A 25,577-nucleotide genomic window follows, 5' to 3' on the forward strand; every position below is an offset into this window, starting at 1 on the left:
CCTTTGCAAGGAGCACACATTAATGAATTATGGTCAAGTATAACCATCTATAATTAAATTCCCTTGACAGAGTACAGCTTGTGCAGTAGCTACTCTCCCCCCAAACCACATGGTTATCAGTCTTGTAAATTCAGTTTAGATCACTATGCTTCATTTTTCAGTGTTCAACTAGTATGAACAAAGAGTGATTTCCGACAGTAGGTTTGTAGATAAAGATTTTTTTTTTTTTAAATACTGTGAATAATGACTACTTATGCAACCATGTTCTCTAAAAACCACAGGAAAGGGAGGCCATATTTTACACGAGTCACTTCATGTTGACATATCAATCACAGATTTTTTTCCACTTAAAAAAGAAAAAAGTTAATTAGATATACTCTGCAGAATCTTAGTCACTTTATATGCAATAGGATCTTCATGGGGCAGATGTGGGACTTCTTCTGTGACTCCTGGGCTGAGGATAATCCAAGCTCACAGAGATCCAGAAACCTCCAGGAAAAGTACAGAGGGGCAAATAAATTAAGGGTTATTGAAAGTGAAGGGACTTCACCAGTGACTCCCCAAAAAAACTGACCTGAAAAGCAGTGATCAAACATTTTGGGCGGGGAAAATGCCACAGTACGCGATACTAGGCAGGTTAGGGGCTTGGAACATCTGTCAAACTGTGCTGGGGAGATGAGTGCTGGGACTCATCAACCTGGAGGAAGTGCCTCAGGGCCTCTCCTAGTGTGTGTCAAACAGCTGCTGGAGGAGTAGCATGGACAGAGTCAGATTGTTCTTGGCAGTGCCTGGTGAGCCGACCTGAGCTGCTGAGCACAAACTTGACACAAGAAGTCTCCATTCAAACACTGTACCTGGGCTGAGGCAATCACAGACATGAGTACAGACTGGGAGAACCCACTGAGAGCCCACCTCATTAGGGGCTCTTGTGGATGAAAAGCTGGACATGAACAAACTCTGGTCAGAGTGCAAAAAGCTAAATTCATCATGGGCTGCATGAGAAAGAGTGTGGCCAGCAGTCCAAGAGAAATGATTCTTCCCCTCTACTTTGACAGCCCACCTGGAGTGCTCTGTCCAGCTCTAGGGCCCCCAACACAAGAAAGACATGGACACTCTACAGCACATCCAGAGGAGGCCACAATGGTGCTCTGTGCAGGGGCTGGAGCAACTCTCCTAGAAGACAGACTGAGAGAATTGGGATTACTCAGCACAGAGAAGACAAGGCTCTAGACAGACCTCTCTGCAGCTCTTCGGTATCTAAGGGGGTTATAAAAAGAGGGAGAACGACACTTTACAAAGACATGCAGTGATAGGAGAAAGGGGAATGGCTTTACACTGCAGGAGGAGGGTAGGCTTAGAATAGATTTTATGAAGAAAGTCTTTATTGTGAGGATGGTGGCACAGGTCGCCCAGAGAAGCAGCAGATGCCCCATCCCCGGTGGCGTTTAAGGCCAGGCTGAATCTGGTCCCGTGGAAGTTGTTCCTGCCCACAGCACGGGGGCCGGAACTAGGTGATCTTTAAAGTTCCTTCTAGGCCAAGCGGTTCCGCGGGCCGTGAGCCCCTGGCCGCCCGGCAGCGCCCACAGCCCCCCTTCAGGGCCGCAGCTCGCCGCTCCGCGCCCCCCGCCCCTCGCCGGGCGGGGCCGGGCCGGGCCGGGCCGCGGGGGCGTTCCCGAGCGGGGCCCGGCCCAGCCTCACCCGGCGCGGCGCAGGCCAGCGCAGCCGTGCCGAGCCGAGCCGAGCCGAGCCGAGCCGAGCCGAGCCGAGCCGAGCCGAGCCGAGCCGAGCCGAGCCGAGCCGAGTGGAGCCCGCAATGGCCATCGCGCACATCGCCACCGAGTACGTCTTCTCCGATTTCCTGCTGAAGGAGCCGCCGGAGACGCGCTACAAGGGGCTGCGGCTGGAGCTGGCTCTCGACAAGATCGTCACCTGCATCGCCGTGGGGCTGCCGCTGCTCCTCATCTCCCTCGCCTTCGCCCAGGAGGTCTCCATCGGTAACTCCGGCAGCCCTCCTTTCCCGGTCCCGGCGCCTCCCGCGGCGGACAAAGGGCTCGGCGGGGCGGGGGCTGCGGAGCGGAGCTCGGGCGGGAGGGAACGCGGCGCTCGGTGGAGCTCAGCTGCCGGGAGGGTTCCCGCTCGGGGCAGGGCTGAGGGCGCCTTTGGGCCGCGGGAAGGAGAGCTGCCTTCCCGGAAACAGCCGGCCCGGAGAGCATCCCTGGCAGCAGGCTCATTCAGGTGTGCTGGGCTTCCCGGCCGGCCCTCCCCGCGCTAACCCGCGCCCTCCTGCTCTCCGGGGCATTCCCTGGCCGCTGCCGTTCTCTCGGCGCCTCCCGAGCAGGAGCCTGTCAGCCCAGCATCTCCTCCCGTGGGAGCGATGGGGGAGCGCCGAAGCCGTGCCGCCCTTTGTTTCCCAGCGCGGTTCAGACTGGAGCAGCCGGCCGGGATGTGTCCCGGGAACTGCCCGTCTGCTGCCGCTCCCGGCGCTCGGGATGTTTGGCGGTGGGATCTCGGTGTCGCGGGGCAGCTGTCAGGGACAGGTGCCGCGGAGAGGGGCTGTCAGAGCTCTGCCTTGGCGCTGCGGGCGGCTCGGAGGGGTCACCCACAGGACGGGCAGTGGGAGAGCTCTCTAAAGCTTTCCGCTGCTCCTCTGCCCTCCTGCAGCTGTTCCAGTTCAGTTGTCAATTTCTGCTGTGACTCGGCAGGTGAAATTATGCTTTACAGGTAAAGGGCCAAGTTTCCTAACTATTTTACTATCCGTTTATTTACCCACCTCTCCAAGTTGCAGAAGGGATCGTGCAGCAGCCCTTGGTGTGAGGAGTGGAACTAAATGATCTTTAAGGCCTCCTTCAACCCAAGCTTTTCTATGATTTGCTAAGAATAGCGCTATGTGAATGAAGATTTCAAAGGTGTATAAGCAATACTGTCCATTTTGAGACAGGGTTGAATCACAGGATTTCCAGCCTTTCAAAGAGTTACTTTGATTTGCTTCATGTACCTGTTTTTTGGCATTCAATGTTACATCTACAGGATTGAGTCAAAGTGAATGTCAGGAGAGTGGAAACTGGAACGGCACCAGTTGAATGAATGGTGAATCTGTGCAAAGCCATCATGAATAGCATTAGTCAGATACCAGACTACTTAAAAGATATGACGCCCCAGATTGCTGTATTTACAAACAGCTACACACCTATTGCACTAGATGTGCACTTGACCCAGATCCCTGTGGCCTGCAATAACTGCACGGGGACAGCCAAACTGGCAATGCTGAGCCCAGATCTGAGGCCCGTGGCAGCTCTGTTCATCCAGAAACTGGATAGATACATCCATATTTCTGCAGTCTAACCCGCTTCTTTTATTTTAGATCTGCTACTGATATATGCACATTTCTTCCTCTTAAAGCAATGAAAAAGAGGATTTGTGTTTCTGTACAGTAGCTTGTATATGGGCCCCTTAATTCTTTCTACTTCTACTCTTGAAGTGCTGGATCCAGTTTGAAATAGTGCCTGGGTACCAACATTTCTTTTATTTCTTTCATTTTACTCCCTTACACAGAGATCAAGCACACAGTTGAACTGCAGAGTTTGGTAACGTGTGCCTTTCTTTCAGATTAGTCAAGTTCACATCTTTCAGTTATTTCAATATTAAAACTATTTCAAGTTGAATCTGTGAGTGCAGTAGATTCATTAAGCAAGAACAAAAACGTGGGCTAAACATCTTGCTAGTGTTTCTTTTTGTTTATAATCCTGAGAACCTGTTAGAAGAGATCATTGGGTTGGAAACCCAATGAGCTTTTTTAGTTGAAAAAGAAATATACAAATAATAGAAGAACTTATTGTTGTTATTTCCGGGCATGGGTGACACTGCACCACGTGGTGTCCATACAGAAAGTGATAGTAAATCTGCCATGCTGCTGTGACAGCTGTCACCTACTTCCCACACAGTCCTTGCAGCTCAACAGGCTGGCTGCTTATGGGACAGCCCAAAGCTGCTTCCATTAAGGATTTGGGGGAATACTGAGGATTGTAAGGGCTGGAAATGCCTGGTTGTCTGTGCTGTGGTGTTCAGCCAGCGATAAAATAGGCAACAAGGTCTGTTTTCAAACACTTTGTGATGTAATCACGCTTTAAAAAAGCTCAGGAGTGCTAAACTGAGGGAAAATTTCAGGGTCTGTTTTTAGGTCTGAAGAGGAACAACTCAGAGGTGGATATGGAAGTGCTTGGTGGAAATACCTGCCTCAGAGTACAAAAACTGAACACCCTTTCCAAAAATGAATGCTCAGTTCCTATTTCTGTTGGGATAATTGCATTCTTCCCACCTTGGATTCTCTTGGCACCTCATCCTGTCACCTTTCCTTCCTGCTCTGCTTTCCTGTTCTGTTGCAGTGTGGTGTCAGACATCTGCAATTTTCCTCCTACACGTGGTTGCTCTTAAGTGTGCGGAATTACTATAATGTGTACAAAGGCTATGGAAGTTTTCTGATGCCACCAAGTTTAGTTTTGATGGGAGTTTCAGGAAATAAATGATATTTCAGCTGAATCACAGAGGATTTTTCTGCTAGGGGTGTGGAAAACCCAGCTGCAGCACCCAACTGGTGAACAGTGCTGAAACTCTGGGGTTACTGCCTGCGCCTCACTTTGGCATCCTTCAGGGGCAGGAGGAGAACTAACCTGAGTTTACTTTTGGCTGTATTTTAGAAACCCATGGTTAGTTGTAGTTTTGTGAGCTGGTTCTGGTAGTAGTTAAGCAGAGACTGAGCTGTTGTCTGCTATCCCTGGGAATCTTTGCTGCTTGAAATCCTGTACCTGTTACCTCTTTGCAGCTAGACCTTGTTTTCTACAATTTTACGTAATTTTATGCAATTTTGTTTGTACTGGGAATGGGAAAATGGTAATAACAATAGGATTGTGAGGATTGTGTTGTACATATATATTACTTAAATATACACAATATTATTTCCTTATATTATTTGGCAGTTTTTGGGTAAATTATACTAGACGTGATCAGGTAGTGTGGTAACAGAAACCATCTAAATATAGCTAAATCACCAATTCTTCCTATAAAGGGGGAAAAACCCTGAGAGATGGGGCACCCTCAGCAGTGTATGAGCCAGAAATGAATAGAATTTCATCTGTCCCATTTTTTGTAAGAACAGCTCTGAGCTGGGATTGAAATTCCAGTTTCTAAACTCAGATTGTGTGTATTGCAAGATGTGCTTTCTTACTGTAGACAGCTTGACTGAAAACATAGACATTTATTCCCAAGGTGCTGCTTGGAGCAGGATGCTGCTGCCCTAAGCGGGTACAGTCTGATGAGCAGAGAGGAAATCGAAACAAGCTGCTTTGTTTGGCCTCTGCCAAAATTCTGCTTAGTTCTGGAAAAAGTACCCATGGCTGTCTTGGGTTGCAGCTGAAAAAAAAGCAGATGTGAGAAGAGCTGTCCACTCAACATCAAATATTTTCATCTTTTTCTGTAGGAAGGAAACTGTGAGCTGCTCATCCGTACTTGTCACCAAATGATGTCTGACCTCCTGCACACAACAGCATCCAGGCACAGCTGTGCAGTGGGCAGCCTGTACTGGCTGTGGGAGGTGATGGCTGGGAAGGGACACAAGAAGGGAGGGAAAGAGTGGAGAAGAATGGAATTTTGTGGTGGCCACAGCAGCCCTTACTACGTGTTTGGTTTGGCTGTTGGTTGTGCGTGGCTCATACGTAGCTGGGATGAAATAATCCACGTGTTTTAGCATCTCTCTTTTATCATATAAGAAAACACCTTCTAAACCTTTCCAGGACACAGAAACTATCACATGTTAACTAAAGACAGCTGAGAAACTTGGTTGTAATCATAATGAAGGCTTAGGTGGTGCTTATCACCTTATAAGGTGGCTTATCAGTTGTGGCAGGATGCTGGGCTAGGAAGTACTTGACCATGGGCCAACCCACAGCATCTGCATGGATCTGTCAAAATGGAGATTTGCTGCACTAGAACCATTAAATCACAACAAATATACTGGAAACAACAGTCATAACTCTGGAACTGGGCTCCTTTCTTCTCTTGCTACCTCCTGTCTGGTCCTCCCTTCTGATGTCCCTCTCCCTTCATGTTCGCCAGTTCCTGGGGTGGCTTTTAGGAAATAATCCTATTTTGTGGCTTTGTAAGAGCTGGGGGCTAAAGTTGGGCTGGGTGTACTTAAGCCCAAGACTAATATTATGGCAGCTGCTGGCTGAGAGCTGGGAAAACCCCTCCCAGTGCTGCTGAAGCAGGCTGTATGCTAATAGTTACATTTGCACACCTGAAATTTAATGCAGCAGGATGCTGTGAAACCCGGGGCGTTGATGAAGAACTGAGGCAACAAGTGTGTGAGTAGCCTCAGCCCAGAGCAGCTAGACAGGCTGAGAACTTCTGTCAGCAGAGGTGCAGATCCCAGCAGGATACACTCTCTGCTGGGATTCACTCTCTGCTGTGCTGCTCTTTGGTATATAAGAAGTGCTCAGGAAAGAGCAGAAGTCCCAGCATCAGGCACAGGCCTGCCTGGGCAGCCAGGACAAACTTGTGAAAACACTTGCTTTACTATCAAGTTCTGAACTGTCATTGGGTGAGCATTTCCAGCTGTTGGTAAGATTTTTTTCTGTTTAATTCATATAGAGCCAGCTTTACATTTCCTGTGGAAATGATGGGGAACTGATTTAGGTGCCAGAATAAATGTAAAAACAATCATGCACCTCTGGTGTTGCCTGAGATTTGGGGTACTACCCATGTTGGCAGGGAAGCCAGATGGCCGCTGCCACTGTTTCGTAATGCTTCTCCTTCAGATGAAGGGAAACATTTTGTTTTCCTTAAATCTCAGGGGTGGAAATTTAATTTACAATTCTTTTTCCCCGTGAATCAAAAAAACTTATCACTCTGAAGGCTATGCCTGATAAATACCCAGTTCTTTTCCCACTGCATGATTTTGAGACTTCTCTGAGGGATAACTTGCAGCCCTGTGGAGAGAGAACTACAGCTGCTAATTCCTCTGACCCACTTCACTTAAACATTGTATCACCTGAGCTTTACATTCTGCTAGTCCTCCTTTGCCAGAGTACCTCTGGGAACAGGTTCTTTTCTCCAGGGCACCCATTTCCTCTATACTTCCTTCTTCGACAGGTTCTGTTTCACCCAACCTTCCACTCTGGTCATTTCTTTGTTATGCATTGGGATTCCTTTTTTCATTGCTTAAAATATTTTTTAATTTTGGTGCGGAGGATGTGTGCTGGATAATGCCTGGCAGTCCGTACATTGTCCATGTGTGTCTTGATTTTCTTGTTTAGGTTTTTCTTTAGTGGCTACTAAAGAGCATAATTCTCGCTAGATCAAATCAGATGTTTGGGTATCACAGCAAGTTCATTTTGCTTTGTGGAAAATTATAGTAATAATTAATGGCCAGGTTTTCCTCCAAGCGTATGCAAATCTTTTTGCAGTGACTGCAGTGTATTAGAATCCAAATAATTACTTACTGAAGGTTTAATCCTGTCAACTGCAATCATTTGATCCTGGTTCAAGAAAAATAGTTAAGCCTATGATTAGCATTGATTCTTGAAAGTCCTGTCTGTTAGTTGTAGTTTCTTAATTAGATGTGTAAGTCAGCAGAGAGGGTTTGAGCCACTGAAGAAGAAACCAGTCTGGTTTGCTGGCTTTACCCTCTCTTTTGTAAAGGGTGCTCATCTCTCAGCTCATGCTGCCTTGGACCCAGCAAGACAGTCCAGTACTGGACAGGGATTCTCCTTTCACTTTGAGATTTCCTTGGGGTTCTGGGAGTTTCTTCTCATACACAAATTTCCTGTGTAGGAGCTGCAGAAGAGCCAGTTGCAGGGTAAGAAAGGGTATTCCTGGTACAGACGTGGAGGCAATAGCTGGAAGTTTCTTGGCACAGCACCCATGAGGACATGCCACAGCTGGGAGGGGTGACAGCTCGTCCTTGCTGTGCACTGGCTGCAGTGACTCAGGCTTGTACTCTGCACTCAGTTGCATGCCTGAAAGTAATTCCTGCTGCCAACAACCAGCTCCATCTGGTAATCTTAGCACTCTTGGAAAAGTGTCATTTCATCATATGTGATTGCACACCTATTGCTGCCTTAATTTTCTGCAGCTCTTTTGGGTGGTCTGTCTTTAGGACAGCCATCATAAATGGCATTTTTTTATCCCCATTTTTTTTCTAGAGTAAAAGCCAAATCCCTATTGCTCTTTCTCCAAAGCTAATTTATTATCGGGAAATGATTACCAAAAAAGTGCATTGCCAAGTGTAATAAATTGGCCAAAGACTCTTGTGACGACTGCTTAACAAATGCAGTCATTTGTTATTCCTCATCCTTCTTGCTGTATATTTCATCTCCCTGCTTTTCTGGGCTTGTTTGCAGCTTTTCTTTTTCCCAAGCTATTACTTGTGGGAGCAAAGGACAGGAATGGCTTCATGTCACCAAGCCAGGAGGCTGTTCCTGTGATAGCAGAGGACTATTAGCCTCTCATAAACTAGCCCTGTGCATAGCTGTGTGCACAGAGGGTCTGTGGAAGGCATGTAGCCCTGTGCCAAATTTCTCTGATAGAAACTACAGATTTCCTTTTTCAGCTTCCTCCAGAATAGTCCAACATAAAGTAAATTATCTCTCTATATATACACTGCTATTACTTCTTTGGAGGAGACAAGGAAGAAAGGAAGAAAAGATGGAAAATGGGGACCATTTTCTGGGGCGTGTAATGGTCTGTGTTTTGTAAGAATGGTGCACACAAGCATCTTCCCTGTATAAGTCCTAACATTACTACCATTACTGCAAAGTTGTAATTTGAATTAACAAGTGTTCACAAACAAGACTGCAATCAGTTAGTTAAAAACCAGAACAACAACTGGAGTGTCCCCCTGCTTGAGGCTGATCTCTGTCTGCTTGGCTGCCAAGTCAGGTTTCCAGTGCCCCTGGTGAAACGCTGGGGGTTGTGAGTGATGGTCACTGCTCTGCTGCAGCACTGGCATCGCTGTAGCTATTCTGGTATGAAGTTGTGCACATGACATTTTGGAGAAGGAGGCTGGCTGCCTTTTTCATCACTAGTTTTTGTAGAAGGGGCCTGCCTGCCTTTTAAACACTCCATCACTTTAAGTGGTGTTCCACCCGTTAATGAGAATGAACACATTAGTCAGGAATGTGTTTCTTTTTGTGGATACACAAACATGAATAAGACAAAGCATCTTTCTGAGCACTCCATTGCTCTTCTTTTGAAAGGGTCACTTGTTTGCTTCTCCACACTGGGCACAGCCACCAGCAGGAGACTGGTTAAATGATGAGAGCAGGGCATGAATCGTCCCCATCCAGTGAAGAGACGACATTAAATGCCTGCCTTTTTCTTTGCTTCTTTTCCTATTTTTTTTTTTTCCCGTGGTATATTATTTCTTAGCTTTTCACAACTAATGGAAATCATCTGGAAGACAAAAACTCCCAAGGCTTTGGGGGAGTGCAAGTGCTTGTCTGGTGCCAACTTTGCTAAATCACGTGAGCTCTGCTCTGATAAACAGTAACTTGTTTTCCATAAGAGAGACTCGTGACAGGTCAAACCATGATGATCAAACCATGTCTTTATGATACTACAGCCCTAGAAATAATTATAATAGTGAATCATATGGAAAGGCTTTTATTCATAAAGCTCCTTGACTATGCTACATTGTAAAGAGGCTGTACAAGTTACAAGGCGAATGCAGTTGCCTCCTTTTCCCAAAGGAGTTCTTATTCTCTGAAAACTAAGCTAGCAAAAAGGCACGACCATTGATACAGTCTTATATTACATACTTACTCCCATAAAGCACTCAGCAATGCCATTAGCATAACTTAGATAAATATGTTTAGGGGAAAAAAATATAGCAATATTTTCCCCCGTTGGTCTTTAGATATTGGTAAAAATGTTGGAAGTGTTGCTCTTAGAAGAAATGTCCATGGAAGAGCCATTATTTGGTGAATGACTGTTCTGTTGCAACATTTATGAAAGTCTGGTGGAAACGTATGTGTGTTGAGGGGTTTGCTTTCACTATCAAAACTTCAGAAAGGAAGTTGAACCCCTTCATCCTGTTTTACAAGGCTGAGGAGCCACTGATACTCCATGTCCCATAACCACTCTTCCTGGCTGAGGTATGCTGTGGGAGGAGTCACCTGCTGCCTGTGACTGGACAGAGCAGAATTTGACCCTAAGGCTGGCAAGTAGCTGCTCTTGCTGTCAGTTAGGGCCTTGATCTTAATTTGAAGCTCCTGAGTAGCTGGAGAGATCCTGGGAGTAAATGGGAATGATGGTGTCGTGCATAATCTTGGACGCAGCACATCACTGCACTGATGAGGCGGGGCCTGGCACCCTCTGGAGGTATCTGGGGCCACAATTTCCCTGCCAAAAACTACAGGAGGAAATCCTTGTTTTCACAGATATAATTTGAAGCCCTCCAAGTAATTTGCAGTTTCAGAGGCAGAAGTGGCAGCACCCTGGGAAAACCTACCCTTCCATCATTGCAAGGAGTGCCGGGCCGCAAGAATGGTGTTTGAGGTCTTGTTACAATAGACATGTGAGCTGTAGCTTGTGTTCTTGGGAAGTTGTAACACGATGGTATGTGATGGCATTTGTTGCCTCAGGCCTGATCTGCTCAAACTTTGTTACTTCCCCTTTGGCCAGCCTGAGTTAAGTGCTGGTGAGAAAGGTCTTTAAGGTCACATTCCCCACAAAACTTACAGAAACAGGCCGAAAAGATAAGTGTTCTCATGTGCTGTCTCAACCCTTTGGAGACTTCCTTAGATGAATCCCTGCAGGAGTTACAGCCTTTGAACTGCTGTGCTTTGTCTGATTGCTTAACCTGTTAACTTTGGATACCATAACATCTTAAATGTGCGCTTTGACTTCCAAAACTAGTTTTCTTCTTCTCTTTTTTTTTTTTTTTTAATCTTTCGAGGATGCAATAACTTTTGCTTTGTTTTCCCAGGTGCTCAGATAAGCTGTTTTGCACCCAGCTCTTTCTCCTGGCGACAAGCTGCTTATGTGGACTCCTACTGCTGGGCAGCTGTGCAGCAGAGGCAACCATCCCACAACAACTTAGAAAACATACCCCTGTGGCTGCATAAAGTATGTATAGGTCTCCATCTCCTGGCAAAGTTATTCCCAGATAGAAACCTACCTTTGCCTCACTTTTCTTGTTTCTCTGCTCTGCTGTAGTCCTTGCCTTTGACTTGACTTTCTATTTTTAGAATGTTTTCTTCTCCTTACTTCCAAAGAGGGTAGTACTAGAGAAGGTATTTTCTGCTTATAAATAATGGGTCACCAATTATCTGACACAAGAATAATGTTAATGTTGCTGTGTTGCCCTGGAGTGAATGCTTCACCTGGCTTTAGCCAGGAGCTATTTTAAAACTGGAATACAGGACACAACAATTGCTTTAATGCTTATATCAAAAGCTTATTTTAGGAAAAGAGGGTAATAAAAACATTTTGTATTTTTGTTGTGTTACTCTTGGCCAGTTGTGCATGGAGAGAGACTTGTGGCAGATAGACATTTTGGGAGAGATGAAATGAATCACTGGTACCAACAGGTTTAACCCCTGTCTTCAGCGTGCTCTTCTGTATGGCCACAGACGAACCATGAGCTGGCTTTCATTGCTTCAGGTAAATCAGCATCATGTGAAGCACAGAAAGAGATTTATTTTATGGGTTAAAAGTGCAGTAGGTTTTAAGACACTGGAGCTGGCTCAAAGCAGTTAGCAGGGGTTTGGCAGGAGTCACACACTGAGTTAATGCCACGCCAAAGCCTGGAGCTGACTCAGTTCGAGAGGCAGCTTCGGCTTGCTCGGGCAGTGCTGATGCCAAAGAAAGAAATGCTTGTTGGGCTCTGGAAATTTGTGTTCTGCCTTCCTCAGCCCTTTTATTACTTGCCCCAGCAAATAAACTCCTGGCACCTGGAAGCAGAGGAGAACCTGGTGCTAGAGGGAGCTCAGGTATTAGACCTGCAGCACCTGTATTTCTGGCTTTTGCTTCTGTATCCTGAGCCTCAGATTTTATTATGTGGTCATCCGGTGGTATAATCTCTGAGAGACTACTCAAGGCTGTCTCTGATTTGTTTGCTGACAAAAATCATTAATTGAGGATTTACTGTTGGCTTCTCCAGTTAGCTGCACAGATAACCTCTCATGAATATTAAAGCCAAACTTGTTGGTTTCTAGCCTGAACTCTTCTTTGCACTGTTAGAGCTCCACTTCAGCCAGACCTTCTACAGAGGCCAGTCTAAGCTGCTGGAACATCTCACAGCCCTGGAAACTCCACCAAACCTGGATATTTTGCTGCCCCTTTCTCTTGAGGGAATGAGCTCTTGTTACCCAAATTCTTTATTTTGAATTTAATGCGATAGTCACCTGCTGATAGCACTGGGTCTGCTTGTTGGCCAGCCAAAAATAGCTTAAGCACTCATACTTTTATGATGCCACCCATGCTAATTTGCTGACTAGTGCTGTGCCAGAAATTGCTGCAGTTCCTCCATGACTTGTAGGTATATGATGTTTCCTTGTAAATATCCTGCAGACTGCCTGCAGGATGTGCATTTGCACAGCTGAGCCAGGGGCTGTAACAGGCTGGTGACTCATCTTCCTAGATCCATGATTAGCCACCCTACCTTTTGATCCAGGCATTGGGAGCTGCAGATACTCTTGGGAGGTCAGCATTGACTAATATGCTTCTGGTTGTTGATCAGCCTCTATGCCTTACAAGTTTACAGGGCAGGAGTGGCATTACAGCTGTTTAACAGTGAACTTTGGTTCCCACTGTGGTGTTTGAAGGCTGTTCTTTGCGTCCAGGGCCAACAGCTGCTGGGTTGGCTTTGGATCACTTCTGTAGGAAGACTTGGGTTCTCCCCCCAACCTTGCACTGCAAAGTATGCAGAAGCTCATTGCTCTGCGGATTTTGGCTCGGTAATAATTTTAACAATGGCTGGAGCAGAGCCTTTTGGGAGCACAGTGATGTTAAGGAGAAAAGGGAGACTTCCTGTGCTCAGATCAGTGGAGACCTGACTCTGCAGTGTAAGGACAGGGATGCACATAGAGCGACAGCAGGGGTCATTAGGCCCAGTTCTTCTTAAAACAACACTTAAAACTTTTTTCCTGCTTTCTGGGAAGCAGAGCTTTTATTTGCAGCGCATCTCAGGTCCTTTCCAAAACTCTGACTCACTCAGTATCTCACTGTATTGGCATGCTAGAAGGCTCCATAAAAAACTCTTAAGGAGGCATTATATGAAGATTTTAGGGGAATGAGGTTGTAGGCCCCATTACTGATTTAAATGGGTGGATTTCCTTCTGGCATACTCTCTGTGCTCTGTGAGAAGTGCTGCCTCCTGGGATGGTGCTCAGTGTGGTAGAGAGAGAAAGTAGGAGCAGGTGTAGCTCTTTGGTGAAGAAGCCAACTTGTAGTAACTTGCACTGCTTTTGTTCTCAGCGTCTGGTTGCTCTGGAGGATTGTCAAACCCAGGCTGCATTACAGAAAAACTGGAACCTTACCATCTCCCTCCTATTTCAGAGTTCTAGTTTGCTCTGGGATTTTTGGTTTTCTGGTAAGAGTTTCAGTTCTGGGCACTCCCCAAAGCTTGGCACCTTTACTGGTTGTCCTCTCTGCTCTCGGAGATCTCTCCCAGGGGTTGAATTTATCAGTTTGTAAACTGAAAAGGAGCATATTGCAAACTTCTGGGTTCCTTGACTCTCTAGTGGTTGGTGTGCTCCTACAGGGTGCCCAGGACCTCTCTCCATGGAGAATGGGAGTTCTGAAATTTCCAGTGATCCTGGAAACTCTTGACACTAGATTAAATAACTGCAGATAGATAAATGTAAAGAAGAGACTGAGTTGGTCCTGCATTCTTATTTTAATGCTAAGATTTCCTTCTCTTTGTCAGTGAAAGAGCTGTCAAAATTATTATATAGTTAAGTCCTCTGACAAGAGACAAACCTCTTCAGGTTTGTCATTGATGAAACTTACTCTGGTCAGGCTTCACTGTTTTGTTGCCTCTGTTTTCTTATGGGATTTTCCATTCAGGTTTAACTCCCTTAAGAGGTTTCTTGTGTCTGTCTGAAGTGTCAGAGCAGAGATGTTGGTTTCTAGAGGTGAGTGGGAAAGACAGACAGTCAGTGGTGATGAGGGATGGAGGAGTTTTGTCTTTGCCTGCCCTGTGCAAATAAAGATGAATGCTCCAGCTGACAAGTTATTTTGGTAAAACTTGTCTTGATTCTTAATTGGAAGGAGAAGCTTTCTTAATTGGAAGGAGAAGCTTTTGGCCATTGTGTGTAGGGGTGGAGACTGCAGTGTGAAGCCTTTTTTAATCCATAGTGCACAGAGAAATTTATAAAAGCTCAAGCAGGAAAACAGTGAGCATCATCTTACTGGCTCTTGATGGCAACCAAGCAGGTTGAGGGGTGGTTGAACACTGAATGATGACCAGTTTATAGCCCTGAAATTTGGATTGCTAGGCTGGAGCTGCCTATGATCAAGTGTCTTCTAGGGATTTTTTTTTTTTAATTACTGTGTTCTCTAGTCTGCTATTAACTGGAGAGAAGCAAAGAAGATAAAGGTAAGCAAAGAAGAGGTGAAGGGTCATTGAGAAGAAGCGGATTTACACTCAGAAGAAATGCAGGCAAACAATTCACCTGACTGAAAGAAGAGGTCTGCACATGTGGCACAGCCAGGAGAGGTCAGTTGTCTGGCAGATCTTTCAAAGTTCAGGACAGGTGCTTTGGGACCTGCTGAAAGCACTGCATACAGAGAGTGGTTCTGCAGTCTTTGTATGCATGAAGTAAAATTATGTGAAAACCCTTGCTTTTTATAAAAGACATGAGATTTACCATGGAGTCTTGAGTTGTTCTTTGAGTCACGTGTCTGTAAATACACCAAAACAAACCTTGGGGTTATTAATTTTATTGATGATACAGTTATAATCATGAATTTTACCTGCTTCTAGTTACACATTGTTTGTACAATTTCTTAGTTGACTGAGGGCTCCTCATGTTTCACCTGTAAACCCTTCTCAGAGAGATTAAGGGCTGTCAGATCAAGGAAACCCATATGCAGGTGCATTAATAAATAATTGTTTGAAAGTGTAGTGCTAGAGCTACTTCAGTCTGTTGCTGATGGAGTCATCTACTTCACTCATAAGAGAGAGGCAGCAATGTGTTGATATAAAACAGTGAGTTAATACTGTTCAATGGTAAATGTGACAGTGGTTTATCAAGATTCAGTGGGAAGATACACTTCATTATTTAGTGCATGGAGGATAGAATGAGAACTGTTAGGGAGACCCTCCTGTTGAGCCATGAGGTTCAGAAAGGACTCCTTGTATTCTAAACTTCTCAGGGAGGAGTTCAGGTGTGGCTAGGTCCAAACTTAGTCCCAGACTTCTCGACAGTTTATGTCTAAATGGTTATATGTGCACTGCCAATCCTTCATATCACTTAGCTAAGACTTCAAGCATGCTATTAATCACCTACAGACAGTGAGTTATAGCAAGGAATTTCTCAGCCTTGAGGAGTGACCTTGAGAGGTATCCCTGCTCAAGGGGAGAGCCTGGCATGCAGTCTGTAGCCATGCAGGAAAGTTTTACAGGCCCTGGGCTGCCCACTGCTTATGGAGTGTGATGACCGACTTGTGTACACCAGCAAGAGGTCTGGGGCACTGTTCCAGGCAGCCCTTGACTACCACGTTGCTGTCCCAAAGTCCAGAATAAACTGGATACAACCATCACAGCCTCCTCTGGTGATCATGTCTTGAGCTAATTGAAAATGAGGAAGTACAGTTTTGAAGCTGTATCAAAACAGAGAGTATGTAACAGGTGGGGTAAAGGTCACGTAGGGTTTGAGATTCACTTGTAGATTTGGGGACAGGATAGGATCTCATTTAGAGTGGTCCGTCATTTATAGCTGTTTCTGCTGAACACCAATGAGACACCTCCCATTGCTGCAAACAGGAATAGGGTCGTATCCAGAGGGAGTTCAATGTCTTTGCTTCTGGAAACGTGTAATTACTGTCATTAGCCTGTTTGGGGACTAGTGCCTTTGCTTGGGCTCTTTTCGAAGTTGGAATTGAACAGGGAGACATCTCACCATGTTCACGTATTTTAATGTCAAATGAGTGAAGGCACTTCAGTGCTTCATTCTTTCAATTGTCTGCCAATTAATTTTCTCAAAGCTATTACCCAGACCTGTGCAGCTAAAGTTTTGTGCTATTGTACTTCAAGCTACTCTTTGACCGTGGTCAGGTAGGCGGAAGTCAGAATGCTTTCAGTCACTTGTATGGTGTCTGCTAGAGGAAGTAAGAACTGAAGATGCAGTAAAATTAGAAAGCTGTTGTTTTCTAAATAACTGTTTATTTTCATCTTCTTCCAGGCATTTTTATCCAGACCCTGGCAAGCTTTCTGTAGATTAGGTCCTTGAAAATGCCTTTTGCGTCACTCCACCAATTCCAGCTTGTTGGTTTTTTTGGGTTTTTTTTTAATGATAAAAGCATATTTGAGGTTATAAAGCAGTTATTTAAAATGCCCTTTTAACTTATTTGCTGTGTATTTTCTTCATCTTAGCACAGTTGAAGCTGGTGATGACAGACTATTTTGTGTTTTAGTCTGATTTTATCTTTCACTTTTGGGAGAGTGTGGTGCTTATTCATCTTCAAAAGATAGTTTTATGATTCTAGCCCCTTATGTTCTTCTGCAAATGGACTGCTCAAATGCCTCCTCTTCTCTACCCATGCACATGCTCTTGCTGAGCAGTAGCTGAGTACTAACAAATTTACTTAAGCAGCCTGGAATGTGCACAGGGCTCGAAGGCTTGTCAAGTGACATGACCTGCAGCAGTACAGGGGTAGCCTCTTGGCTTCCAAGTGCTCTGCTTCCTTGGGAGCCTGCTGTCCCCCACAGTGTGCCATCAGACTCAGGCAGGAGAACCTGCTTCCAGCATCCTTAGCTTTCAGGAGCTCAGCAATACATAGCAGAAAACATACAGGGCACTGCAGTTTGAGTCCCTGCTGCACACACCACTTGTTTTGTCAGTCCCATACTGGATATGTTGAAAAGGAACTTGATAACTACACAGCAAAGGAAAAACTGAGTTTTACTTCTGGGCCAGTATCTTTCTCTGGCGTATCTTTGACCATCCGGTTTGTGGGATCGGCGACACTTCCTTCTGCTTCAATGCTACAGACTGCGCAAGGCTGAAGTGGCATTTCCTCCTTGTGTAGTCGGCGCCTTGGGAGCAAATAAACCATAAAACCGTAAACCGTAAAAGAAAGGCAGATGGCACATGGTTGTCTGTGCACAAATACCACAGAGTCCTCTTCTTAAAATGGGAAGTTATTATGTTTGACTGTCAAGTGTAGTCAGATGAGCTGGACAACCCAAGTCTGTTGCTCTCTGAAACCTAGGACTCATGCCAGATGACTTTGCATTTTCACTTCAGCCTGTCACTCACAACCTTAAATTTTAATGATTCAGAACAATTTGCTGGTTATCTAAGCCTACTGTTAGCAAATAGAACAAGTGTATCTTTCATTTTTACTTTCATTTTTAAAAAAGCCAGGATCTGGGAAGGATGGAGTTGTGCATGAAGTGCTGTGGAAGAGATGACCAATACAGACTTTAGTTTGCAAACCAGAGCTGCGCTGATGATCGTGTTGTTGCTCTGGTTTTGGGACTATTCCGAAAAGAGTTGTATAGAGTTTACTTATGCTGCCATAAGCTGCAGCTTTGGGAGTGATGAGAGGCTGGGGAGAGGAAGCCCAGCAAATGCATGGCAAATGTGCCTTTTCCCCAGCAGCATGATGCTCCTGGATGAGGAGACAGTGGTGAAGGAGCTGGGGAGAGGAGGAGGTGCAAGGCAAGATGGCAGAGGCTGGTTTTTTCAAGGCAACAGCCTAATGAGGGCAGGCTCGAGGGGGACATTGGAGGACATCTGGGAAGGAGCAAGAGGGCTGATGCCCATGTACAACACAAGTGCAGAATTCTTTAAAATTATAAAGGAAGAAGTAGAGACTGGAACAATGGAGGTTTGGGGCTGTAACTTCATTGTGAAAACTATCTTGCCTCTTACCACATGTCTTGTAGTACTCAGGGCGAAGAGCTCTCTAGGATTATATGGGATACTGCTGATGGTGTTTCCAGTTTTGAGGGTCAGGAAGGGAATGAATAAATCGTATGCCTGTAAAATTTGAAATGAGTGAGTACTAAAGCCAAGCGGTGCCAACCAATGTAAGGTGTTTTGGTTGCTCCTTACACTAAATCAGATGTGTCTTTGTCATTTCTTTCCTCACCTGGCACCAGTGGAATTTGGCTCAGAGGTGTATGACACAGGTGTAAGTGAAGTCCAACAGGCTTTGCGGCTATACAAGCAATCTTAAGCATTTGCTAAGACCTATGGAAAATGTGTTTCAGCAGCTTAGATAAGAGTAAGATGGGTTCAAAGACAGATTGTTTCTATTTCTACATAATAGAGAATTTAGAGGTCTAATAGAGCCTGGACGTGAAACTGTGAAGTTTTGGGTAGACCAAGGCATCAGGACTCAGACCTGATTGTGGTCTTGTGGCATTGTCCACAGTTATAAATAAGAAGACCAAGTTCTTGTGCTGTTGATGAGATGTCCAAAACACGTTGGACATGCCAGAGCTTTACATCTCAATTGGAAAGTCTCCACTTGGGAGAAGGAAGATGATGTGATGTTATCTGTTGTGTGCAGAGGAAGGAGAGGCAGCAGTGAAGGCAGAGCTCTGCACGGTTTTTATGGGCTGCAGTGGGTAGAGGAAGTCAGTCATGTAAGGTCTAATACATCATATGCATTCCTACTGCCAATAATAACACAGGATTTTGCTTTAATGGTAGGTGATATTAGAAGTAGTTTTCCTGAATAAAATGTTTCATAACATCAAATTACTTGTTTTGTGCATGGAAAACTTTACTCTCTCTTGATTAATGCAAACACAAGTTAACATAGTTATATTAGGGTCAGATTTTCTTCTTGTTAAATACCTGCAAATGTACGTGTAGCTTTTCCACTTGCTGTGATTAATGACTTCAGTTCAAGCTTCCTCTAACAATCTCCGCTGGCTTTGCCAATGAATGTGTGCATGGGCACATGGCTGTAACACTTGTGATGCCTTACATCTGTTTCATATTTGTTCAACTCATTTAAAGCTCCTTATGAACTGATGCTGGATTTGAGTTAGCGTGCTTGCTATCAAAAGCTGAATGTAATGAATTAGAGGTTGGCCGAATCTGCAGTGCATTTCATTAGCAAACTGCTCATCTAACCAGATCTTACATCATGTCTCTGCATACATAATGTATGTGTCAGAATATAATGTCAGAGTACATAGAAAACACCACCTTTCCTGCAGCTGGAAGGAATTACAGTAAAAATTGCATGACAGAAGCTACTTGTGAATGAATAGAAGAAAGATGGAAAAGCTTCGGACTTGTATTTTATACATGCTTCAGCCCTTTCCCTGAGCAGTTGTGACCATGTAAGAGCTGACTTTTCAGGGCTGCATTAACACCAGACCATTCTGATGTTGGATGTTGGTTTCCATTTAGGTATTATCTGAAAATATTTTAATACCTGAAGTATTACAGCCACACTTACATCCTTTACAGTCACTGGATGTCATGCTCTCTGAGCAGATGTGTGTTTGCAGGCAAAGCAGAGCTCTAGCAGCTCTGTTCTTTAACCTGGCAGCTAATGGAAAGCAGGAGAGATTTTGCTGGTATTTGGAGTGTTTTAGTTGCCGTGAACAGTGGTGACACATCGAGGAGGGAGAGTTAGGCAACACTATCTTCTTTCAGTCAGCCCTTCTGATAGCTGCTTTGCTTTGCTATTTGTTTTTCCCCAGGTTAATGCTGTCTTTCTCAATGTCAGCTCCAGCAGTTCTGAGTATACAGAAGATGGAAAATGTTATCAGGATCATGGCACCTTTATTCTGCATGCCTTTTTTTTTTTTTTTTTTAAATTTTTAAAAAATTATTTATTTTTTATTTTTTATTTTTTTTCCTTCTTTCCTTTGGTGGGAGTAAGCAGCAGCAAAGTTATTGGAGCTGTTTGAAAAGAGATTTTGCTTCCCTGCATATCCCGAGTAATCACAAAATTGGGTGTTAGTAGAAGGATTTAAATAAAGTTATAGGGATTTAATAGGCCTCTAGGAAGCCTAATGCTTATGGGAAATGGTGGTGATTGGCTGAATTACTACTTATGCAGGTGAAGCCTAATTAGGGTTTATTTTCTCCCTGCAGTTCTTCCCATACATCCTTCTGCTTGTTGCTATCCTGCTGTATCTACCATGTTTGTTCTGGCGCTTCACTGCAGCACCTCACCTTTCCTCAGACCTGAAATTTATCATGGAAGAACTTGACAAAGCCTATAACAGGGCAATCAAAGCTGCTAATAGCATTCGAAGTGGAGACCCCAGGGACCCTACTGACTTGATTCCAGCTGCTAATGAGAACTTGACACAGAGGTAAGATGCTGGAGCTTGGGTTCCTCTGCCCTTTTCTTCAAGTTTGTAACAAGTGTGACATCTCTACTCACTTAAAAATTTATTGCAAAGGTTTGAGTGGTGACTTGACACAGTTTTAAGTTTGGTTAAAAATAAAGAGTATCTCTGAAATGATTACTTTGGTACTTGGAGCTGGAACTTAGCATTTTCTTTTTTCAAAGAAAACATGTAATGAGCTCTTCAGATTACTTAGTACCTGAGATGTTCTGATTTCTCTAGTTGCAATAGGTGTTAAATAGTTTTGCCCACCAGAGTGTAAGAAAAGAGATACTTCAGTCCTCAGTTCTCAATGTTCTTGACAGTCACTTGCACACTGCCAAGTTACTTGCTGTAACTTGTTGCTGTTCTCTAAGATATAGGTCTGCAAAGCTTCTGATCAAAAAAATGATTATAAAAACCCTAACATCAAAACCACAAAAGCAACCCCCTCCCATTCTGATCAAGCTGGTGCACTGTTCCAACCAGATCCAGTTCCTTCTTCCTTGTAGGTCAGGGTACCTGTTTCTGTATGTGGGGGTACAAGTAGTGCACTGGGAATTTGGGTCTCCTCTTTGACATATGGAGTGAGGTCTTGACAAGTAAAAAGCCTTCAAGTGTTCTGTTTTTGAACAAGTGCTTGGAGAGTCTGCTTTTTCACATGGATTTGCTTTCTGCACCTGTTCTGTACTTGGACAAAAATATTTTGTTGCCATGAGAGTTACAAATTTATTTCAATTTTCCAGCATTTGAACTCTTTGTTTCTTAAGCGACTTTTCTATATTAGTGTTGCTATTTTTCATTTATCTGCTATTCTATTTGTTTTCTATTGACTTCAATAAAACTACCCTTCATTTGCCTCAATAAGAGGATGTGAACATGTTGGAGTAGGTCTGGAGGAAGATTGTCGAGATGATTGGAGGGATGGAACACCTCTCCTACAGATACAGGCTGGGAAAGCTGGGGTTGTTCAGCCTGAAGAAGAGAAGGGTCCAGGGAGACCTTAAAGCACCTTCCAGTACCTAAAAGGAAAAAAATACTGGAGAGGGGGTTTTTAGAGGGGCATGTAGTGACAGGACAATGAGGAATGGCTTTAAACTGAAAGAAAGTAGGTTTAGATTAGATTTTTTCCTTGCATCAGGAAAAACATCTTCCCTGTGAGGACGGTGAGGCTGGCACAGGGAAGCTGTGGGTGCCCCATCTCTCAAAGTGCTAAGGGCTGAGTTAGGTGGGGCTTTGAGCAACATGTTCTAGTGGAAGGGTGTCCCTGTCCATGGCAGAGCATGGGGATTGCTTGGAAATAGATGATGTTTAAAGAACCCGTCTAATGGAAACCATATTGTGATTCTATGATTTTAAGAAGGTTTCCAATCTTTTGTCTCTTTTAGAACACTAGGTCTTGTTGATATTTGAGGTAGGTGAATACTGCAGCATCTAATCTATATGATTTGATTTTTTTTTCTCTCTTTTTCAGTTTGTGGGAAATATCTGAAAGCTACTTTAAGTACCCAATTGTGGAGCAGTACCTGAAGACAAAAAAGAATTCCAAGTGCTTAATAATTAAATACATTACATGCCGTTTGCTCACACTAGTAATTACTTTCATTGCATGCCTCTATCTGGGTTACTACATTAGTCTCTCCTCTTTGAGTGATGAGTTTCTCTGCACTATCAAAACTGGGATCCTGAAGAACGACACAACTGTTCCAGAAGTGGTTCAGTGCAAGCTTATTGCTGTTGGTGTCTTCAAGGTACTCAGCTACATTAACCTGATAGTCTATCTGCTGTTGATGCCCCTGGTAGTGTATGCAATGTGTGTTCCATGGAGGTGGAATTCAGGTTTTCTCAAAGTGTATGAAATCTTGCCAACTTTTGATGTTCTGAAACTTAAGTCGAAGCATTTTGATGACTTAAGCCTTTACCTCCTCTTTCTTGAGGAAAACGTGAGTGAACTTAAATCATTTAAATGCCTTAAAGTGCTGGAGAACATTGCAGTTTCTGAGAAGTTTGATGTCATGCAGCTTTTGGTAAACCTTGGTACTATTAAGACTGATACCATAGATGGGAAGCCAGGGACCGCTGAGTTGGAGAAGCCTGAAGAAACAATTACAGATGAGCTGGAAAAAGATGCAACAGAATTACAAGGTAAGCTGATCTAGATGTGTATTCCTACCAAAAAACTTACTAATATATTCTATAAGGTGATGGACCTGCTTATTCCTTGCTATGCTGCCTGCTGTGTTAAGTGCTGTAACCTCCAAAGACTGCAGTGGTGTAAGTCTGTGACACAGCTAAACCCTGTTTGTTAGGCTGGTGGTCCTTGCTGACATCTCTGCTCTGGCACTAAGCTGTTGGAACTTTAACTGCTTAAGACCCCCCTGCACACTAAGAGAGAGCTCTAGGGTAGGTTGGGTTTGAAGCAGCTCAGGTGAGAAAGCTGGTGGTTTCAGGACTTTTTTTCAGAAAGAAGCTGCAAACTGTAGTAACTGCTGCTTCTGCTTCTATTCAGACTTTGGCAGAAGTCTTGGGTGAATATAAAAATAAGTCTGATGCTCAGAAATGCTGCTGGCAGAGGAACAGAAAATGACAAAAGAAGGGAAGTGGGACTGGGGTTAGTGAACATGCTCCAGTTCCTGCTTTCACAGAGAGCAAGGAAGATTGACTGCAAAGAGATTTTTATCAAAATGGTCTGAGTCAATCTGTGTTGGTGCAAATTTTCTGGATATCCCACCAGTCTGCAGACATAGTCAGCTTGAACAGTCACTCTTGTAATATACAGTCTAGGATTCTGTCCTAAAAACTGTGGTATATCTTAATTGTGAAACCAGTTCCTTCCTCAAGTACAGAATTAGAGAAGACAAATATCCAGGGAGAGGTATAAACCAAAAGTGAGGATGCATTAAAATTTAGAAGCTTACCTTGAGTACGTGAACACAATGCTGTAGGAAAGTTAGAGGGCTGTTTCAAAGGTAGGAAAAGAATAAATCTATTTTCTCTTCAGAAAGCTATGCCCTGTAATTAATAAAAAAGAAGCATCAGTACCCAGAGGTTAGCTGTTCCTCTGTACTTGGGTCAAACAGTTCTGGTAGTCTGAGATTTGGAGAAGTCAACTTATATACAACAGGGGAATTCAGAACAAACAAGCAGAATTATTTTTGAACCAGAAGAAGCCCTTTTGGCAGCCAGCTCTTGTGCAGCAGCTCAGGGTAATTCTGACATCATATTGTTTTCCTCTCCAATCTGTCTGATTTTGAAATGACAGGGGAGTTTGGAAGTAAAATATAACAGCCTAAGGTGGAGATCTGGGCTCAAGGAGCTGAAAAAGTTGATAGAAAATCTGACTCATTTCTGTCTGAAAGCAGAATTTCTGAGATTGTTTTCATCTCATGAAAACACTTCAAGGATTTATTTTTGTCCAGATCAGAACAAGCTCATGCTTGAAGCTCTGTTAAAATGCATTGCAGAAAGAAGCTGCTGTGTTTGTGACCAGCTCGGGCTGGTGCAGCCCCTCTCCTGCCTGGGGACAGCTGCAGGCTCCACCGCCCATCAACAAAGCTTTGCCCACAGCTCATCGTCTTGTCCTCTGTCCCTTGTGGTGTCAGCATGTTTTAATTAGGGGCCGTGTTAACAAACCAGTGGTGCATGCTGGCTCTGGGAGAGCGCTGTGCGCCCTGGTGCGGGGCGTGGGGACAGTGGAGGCGGCCCAGGACCGCGGGCGGTGCAGCACGGCCGTGGGGGCAGCTCCTTTGTGCACCAGAAGGTGTTGAGTGGTTTGATGGCCCTTTCTCTTCTAAAACTTGACCTTCTCTTCAGTTCTGACAGACGATGGTGGCAGCGTGAATGCGAGAGAAGACAAGAGGCTTCGTCAAAGGCTTGTAGATTCCTCGTGCTGACGCTCCCCAGCTGCGGGAGCCAGGAGCCTGTTCAGCGGGAAGGCTCCTCCTCTGCCTCCGCTGCGCTCAGCGCAAGGTGCTGCTTCTTGAGTGCAACCTTCTCAATCGCCTGACAGTTCCCCAGAGGCCACACTGGTTTACAGACTATTTGTTATGTAATAATCAGGAGCCTGAAAACTGTACACTTCCATTATTTATTAAAAAAATCAAACCACACACAGAGAGGAACAAGGACAAAACAATTCTATCATGGGTAACAAGTGAACAGTTGAAGCTGGCAGCTGGACAGAGCTCGCTCCATTCTGGACAGGGATGGGAAACATAAACCTGCAGGTAGCAAAAAGATATGGCCATGTTGCATTCTGAAGTGTTGCTCTGCAGCAGGGGCCATCTCACTTCTGGGGTTTAAGTAAGGTAACTTTGGGCTCTCTGACCTGGAGAAGGGGGCCAGGGGTGGGGTTCTGTAACAAATCTGGTTAATGTGTCCTGGATGGTGGCTGCCACTGATACTGGCTGTGTCTTCATGGGAAAAATAGAGGTTTCTCTGTTCAGCCTGAGATGTCTTGGTTAGTCATCCCAACATTCATGTCTGGGATTAACTCGACACTGGTGGAAAAGAAGCTACAAACAGTTTTAATGTTAAGAAGGTACAGTAAATTTTAGGGATTTTGAATTTTCTATGGTTAATAAATTAATGATGTCTTAATACTTTTTTTTAAAAAAAATGTAATGATGTGTAAGCTAAGTATTGTTTTAATTTCTATCCCTCAGTCGTTTTGGTCTTAGTGTCTAACAAATCTGCCTTGGAGTTTTGGACTGAAGATCAGTGAAGTTGGTTCTATTTTTGTAATAGTTTGTCAAATTTTTTTGTAATTTTTTTATGTGTAGAATTTTTCTCAACATGTTTGTAGTATCAAATGCAATATTAGTTGTGCTGTTTTCCAAACCATACTTGAGAAGACAAACTAACTTGTGTTAAAGTAGCACCCAAATGCCTTGGCAGAGCCAAGCACCCGACAGCCAAGGTGAAGTAGATGTAAATACTATGAAAGGTTGTTCTCCCCCACACACATTGTGACTAGATTTTAATTAAAGATGCTTAAGTGTATTGGAATAGACAAAATAAAGGGAAATGTTTGTACATTAGTTTGTTATCGGAC

General features: G+C 44.2%; 1 protein-coding gene across 1 annotated transcript; it reads left to right on the top strand.

Moving 5' to 3' along the window:
* The first annotated feature begins 1,735 nt into the window (after positions 1 to 1,735).
* PANX1 (pannexin 1) lies at positions 1,736 to 25,340 on the top strand. Its single transcript, XM_040057195.1, has 5 exons — positions 1,736 to 1,994; positions 10,979 to 11,118; positions 20,286 to 20,509; positions 21,999 to 22,669; positions 24,338 to 25,340. The coding sequence occupies exons 1-5, from the start codon at positions 1,814 to 1,816 to the stop codon at positions 24,415 to 24,417; spliced, it is 1,296 nt and encodes a 431-aa protein (XP_039913129.1). The 5' UTR covers positions 1,736 to 1,813; the 3' UTR covers positions 24,418 to 25,340.
* Positions 25,341 to 25,577: the final 237 nt, after the last annotated feature.

The sequence above is a fragment of the Hirundo rustica genome, chromosome 2, assembly GCF_015227805.2.
Source record: "Hirundo rustica isolate bHirRus1 chromosome 2, bHirRus1.pri.v3, whole genome shotgun sequence".
In the NCBI taxonomy this organism is placed as follows: domain Eukaryota; kingdom Metazoa; phylum Chordata; class Aves; order Passeriformes; family Hirundinidae; genus Hirundo; species Hirundo rustica.

What these genes read in the sequence shown, in the direction of transcription:
- PANX1 (XM_040057195.1), top strand. Translation starts at nt 1,814, where the DNA reads ATGGCCATCGCGCACATCGCCACCGAGTACGTCTTCTCCGATTTCCTG. An exon ending in CGCCCAGGAGGTCTCCATCG is followed by an intron (nt 1,995 to 10,978) that starts GTAACTCCGGCA and finishes TTGTTTTCCCAG; the next exon opens with GTGCTCAGATAAGCTGTTTT. An exon ending in TACCCCTGTGGCTGCATAAA is followed by an intron (nt 11,119 to 20,285) that starts GTATGTATAGGT and finishes TTCTCCCTGCAG; the next exon opens with TTCTTCCCATACATCCTTCT.